At 38.3% G+C, this 7,349-nt stretch overlaps 1 protein-coding gene across 1 annotated transcript in view; it reads left to right on the forward strand.

Moving 5' to 3' along the window:
* Positions 1-7,349, forward strand: part of LOC137072694 (basement membrane-specific heparan sulfate proteoglycan core protein-like) — a 9,194-nt gene extending 1,845 nt beyond the window's left edge. The window contains exons 2-9 of the mRNA XM_067440617.1: positions 593-739; positions 1,378-1,512; positions 3,045-3,223; positions 3,562-3,748; positions 4,928-5,038; positions 5,506-5,574; positions 6,765-7,031; positions 7,126-7,349. Coding sequence (XP_067296718.1) covers positions 593-739; positions 1,378-1,512; positions 3,045-3,223; positions 3,562-3,748; positions 4,928-5,038; positions 5,506-5,574; positions 6,765-7,031; positions 7,126-7,130 — 1,100 coding nt within the window. The 3' untranslated portion in view covers positions 7,131-7,349. The remainder of the gene's footprint in view (positions 1-592; positions 740-1,377; positions 1,513-3,044; positions 3,224-3,561; positions 3,749-4,927; positions 5,039-5,505; positions 5,575-6,764; positions 7,032-7,125) is intronic.

Genomic DNA, 7,349 nt, shown 5'->3' on the forward strand with positions numbered 1-7,349 from the left:
AATGCAAAAAAATGCTCTTCTTACTTAGTATTTTTGTATTGTTTCTAGTCAAAATATCAAAACATTTCTTACTTTAAGAAACATTTAAACTATTGTATTGTTTTTGGAAAAAATAACTCTAAATGAAGAGAGTTTTTGCTTAAAATAAGATAAATCATCTGCCAATGGGGTGAGAAAAATAATCTTGTTTTCTGTTTGAATTAAGATTATTTAGCTTATTTTAAGCAAAAACTCTTCATTTTGAGTTATTTTTTACCCAAAACAAGACAATTACTTTTGTTTGTCTAGTAAATACTTCTTGTTTAAAGAATTTTTAGATATTTGGACTAGAAACAAGACAAAAATACTTAATAAGAAAAGCATTTTTTGCAGAGCATGTGCTGCTTATTTTCACAGTCTGGCAGAAATTATGGTGGGTCCAAAATAGATGGTCACATGACAATAAAAGTGTACAGTTGCCAAGATAAAGGGGGTGGGTCAACTTACCCGCTGGCTCATCTTACCCCACTCCCTCCTGCAAAACATTCAGTCGTAGGTTGAAACATGTGAACGTGTGTTTGACTCAAACACGTATGTTGTGTGTTCATGTCAGTATGTGGTCAGAGTCCCGTCGTGACCGTCCGGCCGAGAACGGCTACGGTTAAACTCGGTGAGACCGCCAGCTTCCAGTGCCGCGTGACAAGCGGATCGCAGCCCGTCCAGCTGGAGTGGAAGAGGATCAACAGCCAGCCGCTGGGAGGTGCGTTCACAAGATAAAACACAATTATTTCTTAGTGTGAAGAACATTTTAAAAATCTAAAGAACCATTGTGAAATGGAAAGAGATGATAAAGGGTTAGTTCACCCAAAAATGTAAGTTTGATGTTTATCTGCTTACCCCCAGGTCATCCAAGATGTTTGTTTCTTCAGTAGAACACAAATGAAGATTTTTAACTCGACCGTTGCAGTCCGCCAGTCATAATGCATGTGAATGGGTAACAACTCTATGAGAGTAAAAAAAAAACATGCTTAGACAACATGCACAAAAACCCTTAGTATTTATGTGATTTTTTACCTTATATCAGACGAATCTCATCTAGTGTTCCCATCCGTCAATACTTCTGCCGCAGAAGGTCAAACCGGCGTGATCATAGAAATAGATATAGATTCCTCATTAGTGCCAGCGCGGATCGGTTGGAGTTAAAAATCTTCATTTGTGGAAGCACTAGGGGTAAGCAGATAAACATCACATTTTCTTTTTTGGGTGAACTATCCCTTTAAAGGTTATTCATAGAAGAACATTTATATTTAAGAGAGTATAATTCCATTTTATTTGATAACAAGGCACATCAGATTACGGCTGTAATGGGTTTACGTGTTTTGTTGTATTTTGTCATAGATAACGTTAAGCTTGGACCGGATGGTGCCGTCCTGACCATTGCCAATGTCCGTCTCAGTAACCAGGGCGGGTATCGCTGCATTGCGACCAATGCACAGGGGAAGTCCACCATCACAGCCACCCTGAGCATCAGACGTGAGTCCAGTGTGTTTCTCGCATTAAAGCTACACTGTGTAACTTTTTTAGTTTATTCTTAGCTAAAATCACTTAGTTCTTTCAAAAATATAAGTGCTCATTAATGTATATTTACTTCTTTCAAGTAATAAAGTATTCTCGTAAGTTTATAATATGCTATTGAAAATACATACGGGTGAGGGGTTCGAATGCCGGTCACCATGTTGCTCCTCCATCTTGAAAGTACAGTAGCCAAAGAGGGACATACCCGTAAATTCAAGCTTCGCCTTTCACGTTTTAACACTCGATGGCACCGTGTCGAATGTGAAGAGGGGTATTGCCATGTTAATCTTGGACTAAATCAGCCACCGTAGGAGTTAAAACGAAATCAGAATTGAGAGGAACAGAAACTAATATTCACTGGATGGTCATAAACCTTTTCACCGCTAGATGGGGAAAATATCACACAGTGGAGCTTTAAAGTTAAGCCATGCTAGTCTTTTCATCTCTATTGTACCGCATATCCAAGAGAAACGCTTCTCAAACAAGAATAAATGTCATCAGAGAAGAGATGAAGTTATTCAGATTAAAGATTATTAAAACAATAATGGGTGTCGGAGGCAACCAAAAAGAGTGGTTTGGTCCTCTCTCAGAACAGTTTTACTGGAGTAAATGCCATTTACATTAAGTACAAATATACTGCATTGTTTACTAAACGTCTGGTTGGGCGAGACACAATTACCGAAATCATTTAGAGTGGCAATAGTGTAGGTGTAAGATGCATAGCAGCAAGTTTTAACGCAAATTGACTGAGTATCGAACTCGCTCTACTCCCTTTTCCCATCACCCCGGATTGGAAAAGGCTTTTATTTTCAATAAAAATGAAGAAAATGTTAGAAAAGTGGAATTAAAGCGTCTAACGTGTTTAATAATAAGTGTTTATCAGTTAGGGGTCGGTAAACAGACGTGCTGAATTAGAGACGATTAAAGTAAGTGGGTCCGAATACCATTGGTCTTAAAGGTCTTAAAGGTCCCGCACACACACACACAGTGATCCCGACTCACATGTGTGCACTCATAAATCATTCAGAATTCATTTCTGTCTTTGTACCACCAGTACCAGCACACGTCAATGCAATTATCATCAACAAAAACTATTGCAAACACAAATCTAGCAGTAAAATTATATATTATCATGATCTAAAAGAAATTGTCTGAATTTGCAAAGAACAAAAAAGTTAGAATAATATGTGGAAAAGTATAGAGAGGAAATTACTTTTCTTAATTCACAGGTTTGATTTTCACTTTACTAATGTTTTCTGTCAAAATAACTACCCGACTCGACCACTTTTGGACATGTTAAACATCCAACCAAAGGTCACACGGTCCAAAGATGTAGAGGGTAAAAACTGAGAGTAATACTGGTAAGAGTAAATGGAGTAATACCCTATATAAACAATTAAAACGAAATACAATTGATGAGATGAGTGGGTATAATAATAGTGAAAATAAAAAGCGAGGGAATTCTTCAGCGGTCTTGTCTGTTCATTCAGAGCCTCCGAAGGTGCGCGTGACGCCGTCCGGGCCGCTGATGGTTCGAGCGGGCGAGAGCGTGACTCTCGAGTGCAGCATCTCGGGGAAGCCACGCCCCTCTGTCAGCTGGTTCAAACAGCAAGGAGGAAGTGAGACGGAGCTCGTTTCCATGACAACAGACACCACCGCATCACTACAGGTGTGATATAATAGTTCAATCATGACAACTCTTGGAATAGTTGAGCGGTGAGCATGTAAAAAATGCTGTTGCTGCACAAATGGATACATAAATCCCAAAGCAGATCTAGGCAGGTGGAGCTGGGGAGGCGGAGGGATTGGAGGACTAGCTTACAGCAAACACTGTACCAGACTGTTTCAATGTTGAGCAAGCAGTCTAATTGGCTGCAGGATCAGCAGAGAGGCCAATCAGCTTGTGCCATGTGGTAATGATGTCACTGACTGCATGTAAAGGACAGATCATGCTGCAAACAATTAATGGTCTCTCCATTTGTACTCTCTCTCACTTGCCTCCCAAAGGTGACTGTGAGGGCAGCAGAGGATGCTGGGATATTTGTGTGCCGTGCTCAGAGCAGGGAGGGGCTTGCTGAGGGGCAGGTGGAGCTAAAACTGGAGGGCGGAGCTTCATATCCCCAGGCCTCGGTTACAGTAACAGAGCTCACAGCCGTGGAGGGTCAGAGCGTCAGCATGCACTGCCACGCCACCGGTAACGCCACTCTCAGCTAAAATCAACACCGCTAACTTAACATCAGTTTAACGTTGAAAGCCATGATGAAGCGTAAGTAGCGGCAGATTTATTCTTGTGCATTGCTTAGGACAGGATTTGGTTGTCAGTTGAGATGTGGCCATTGCACTCATAAAAAATTAAGATCCATTTGATTAAAAATATTTGAAAAATCTGGAAAAATATTATATTTTGATTCAAAATGTTGAGGTAAAAAAAAAAGTTTTAAAAATGTTAAAGTGGCATTTGATTAAAAAAAATGAAACAAAATCAGGAAAAATATTACATTTTGATTCAAAATTCTAAGGTACATTATTTTATATAAATAAAAAGTGGCATTTAATTACACCGATAAAAAAAAAATTAAAATGATAGAAAATTACGAAGTCTTTAAAAAAAATCTATTAAAGGTGACATTTGATTTAAATATGGAAAACTTAAAATAAATATGACATTTTGATTAAAAACTATGACGTCAAAAAAGTTGCATTTGATGAAAAATATAAAACAAAATCAGGAAAAATATATATTTTGATTAAACAAATTATGAGGTCATGTTTCTAAGCAGTCCTTGATTAGAAATATGAAATAATTTGGAAAAATATCACATTTTGATTAAAAAATTTTTTTTTAAATAAATATTAAAAGGGACATTTGATTTAAATATGGAAAACTTATAATAAATTTGATAATTTTGATTAAAAATTACAAGATCAAAACTTTGTTTTATTTTTTCACTGAAACATTTTTTCAAGTAGTTTTAAAAACTAAAATAACCCTGATTTTTTTTTAAACATTATTAAAAATATGTGAACATTTACATTTTTATAAAAAAATAATGAAGTCCAAATAATACAAATATAAATATATACATAATACACATGGACGAATCATTCACAATCAAATGAATAACATACATTTATAAAATAGGCAGGGTGAACTTTCATTTCATGCTGAATTTAAACAGCAAAAATGAATGAATGAATGAATGAATGAATGAATGAATGTGGCCCACACTATTTTAGACCATCAGAAACGCTCTTTTCCTGCATGCTCAGGTTTGCTGAAGTCATGGATGGCATGTTTTTGGATATAAAACCAACAGCATCCCATAAGTCTGTCGATTCATGACCTCCTACTATTCCCCTGTGTATTTCTCAGGTTCGCCCACCCCGGTCATTTCCTGGTCGAAGCTGCGGGCGCCGTTGCCGTGGCAGCACAGCGTGAGTGGAGGGAGTCTGACCCTCAGTAATGTGGGACGACAAGACTCAGGTACAGAGTGAGTGAGGGAACGAGGGATTTACACACAGGATGAACTGATATTACGGTCAATTTTTAATTCTAAAATTTATTTCAATTTTTGTGTGAAATTGTTTCTGTGCTATTCCTTAACGTTTACATAACCAGTCATAAGAAACAAAAATAAAAAATAAATTATAAACCTGGACATTTTTGAACATTCAGAAATAACGTTTGCATTACTTAACGGGAATTTAGCAAAATTCTTAAATATATAGCTGGGTAGCTCAGTCAAAACAAAAGCACATTATCTGAAAGGAAACTGAACTTCTGCAGGTTTCTGACATCACATTGACAAATAATAAAAAAGATGGAAAATGTATGGTTCGGCCTCAGTGTAGTCTCATTTCAGTCTCTCTCTCTCTCTCTCTCTCTCTCTCTCTCTCTCTCTCTCTCTCTCTCTCTCTCTCTCTCTCTCTCTCTCTCTCTCTCTCTCTCAGGTCAGTACATCTGTAACGCCACGAGCGCGGCGGGCTTCAGCGAGGCCTACGTGCAGCTGGAGGTGGACTGTGAGTGACAGAAACACACTCTTATCACTGCTGACCTTGTTGTCGCCGTCAGACAGACGTTCTGTGAGCCGGTCAGTGTAGATGGTAAACGTTGACTTTAGGCGGAGATACTGTAAGAAATCTGAGCTGAACCCACAGCAGCCGCGGTCACTGAACTTTGAGCAGATGCTGAGCAGCCAAAGCCAGCCTAAACTCATGGGAACTGGAAAAGAGCTGCATTGAGTGTTTTTTCTTTTTTACAGAAATCAAGAAGAGCGCGTGTTTTTAGATCAGATTAGCAGATCTTTGGACTGAGGCGTAGTAAGGGATCGGGGTGAACGAGCCTGTGTGTTAACAATAAGGGAGTGTGCGGAAACATTACACAATTTATAATGAGTTATGCTTCGTCACATTAAAAGATAGATCAGCCGAAATTGAAACGTACCCTATGATAAACTCACCATCATGCTAGTTGTACAGACAAATATCTGAATTATTAAAAAAATGTCTTGGCTCTTTACTGCAAAAAATGCTCTTCTTATTTAGCTTTTTTTGTTGTTGTTTGTTTCCAGTCCAAATATCTAAAAATTCTTAAATCAAGATCCATTTACTAGATCAGTAAAATGACATAAGATATGTTTTGCTTTCTGTGGAAAACTATCAAAATGAAAGTGAGAAAAATAATCTTATTTCTGTTTGGGACGGAAACAAGAAACAAGATTTCAGTCAGAAACAAGATTATTTTTCTCACCCCATTGGCAGATCATTTTCCTGTTTTAAGCAAAAACTCACTTCATTTTGATTTTATTTTCAACAAAACAAGAAAATATCTTGTGATTTTACTTATCTAGTAAATTCATCTTGATTTAAGAATTGTTAGATATTTAGACTAGAAACTAGACACAATGACTGAGAAAATGACAAAATGCGTGTTTTTTGCAGTTTTCCAAGCATTAAATTAGTGACAATGATGTCGGACTTAGTGTAAATAAGCATAACTGGCACGAAGCAGTTATATGATGGATAGATGCACTTTTATGTCCTTAAGATGCATCCATTCACTGCCATTACAAAGTTTGGAAGAGCCAAGACATTTTTTAATATAACTCAGATTGTATTTGTCTGAAAGAAGAATGTCCTATACATCTAGGATGACTTGAGTGAGTAAATGTGTATTTTTTAACTCTTTAACTGTCTCGTCTCCTCCTCAGCGCCTCCATATGCCACCACACTGACAGATGAGATTGTCGCTCGTCCCGGCGATGCCTTGCGTCTGCAGTGTCTCGCCCACGGTACTCATCCAATCCGCTTCCGCTGGATGCGTGTGGGCGGAGCCTCCATGTCACCAGGGGCGGAGTCCACCAAAGACGGTCTGCTGAAGATCGCTCGGCTTAAAGCAACAGACAGCGGGACGTATAAATGTGTGGCCACCAATCACGTGGGATCCAGCGAAGCACTGACCAAAGTCACCGTCAAAGGTGCGTGAAATCTGGAAATCACTAGGACTCCATTGAGTAGTTACAATAATAATGTTTATCCATTTCTCTCTCCTTTGCTTTTACCTCCCAATAGCTTGATCAGAGATGTCCGGATGACTGTACAAATCTGCCCATTAATTATGAGGACATCAAAGACCTGCAAGACAATGAAGCTCGGACACAAAACACACACATAACATTTTGCTATGGTGTTCAGAACACCAGCCTTGTCTGTATGTATTCTGCAATGGCATGGCGGAATGCTTTAACTTTGGCACTGAAGTCTAATAAATAAACCCATAGTGAAGGTCACCATCA

The sequence above is a fragment of the Pseudorasbora parva genome, chromosome 4 (genome assembly GCF_024679245.1).
Source record: "Pseudorasbora parva isolate DD20220531a chromosome 4, ASM2467924v1, whole genome shotgun sequence".
In the NCBI taxonomy this organism is placed as follows: Eukaryota; Metazoa; Chordata; class Actinopteri; order Cypriniformes; family Gobionidae; genus Pseudorasbora; species Pseudorasbora parva.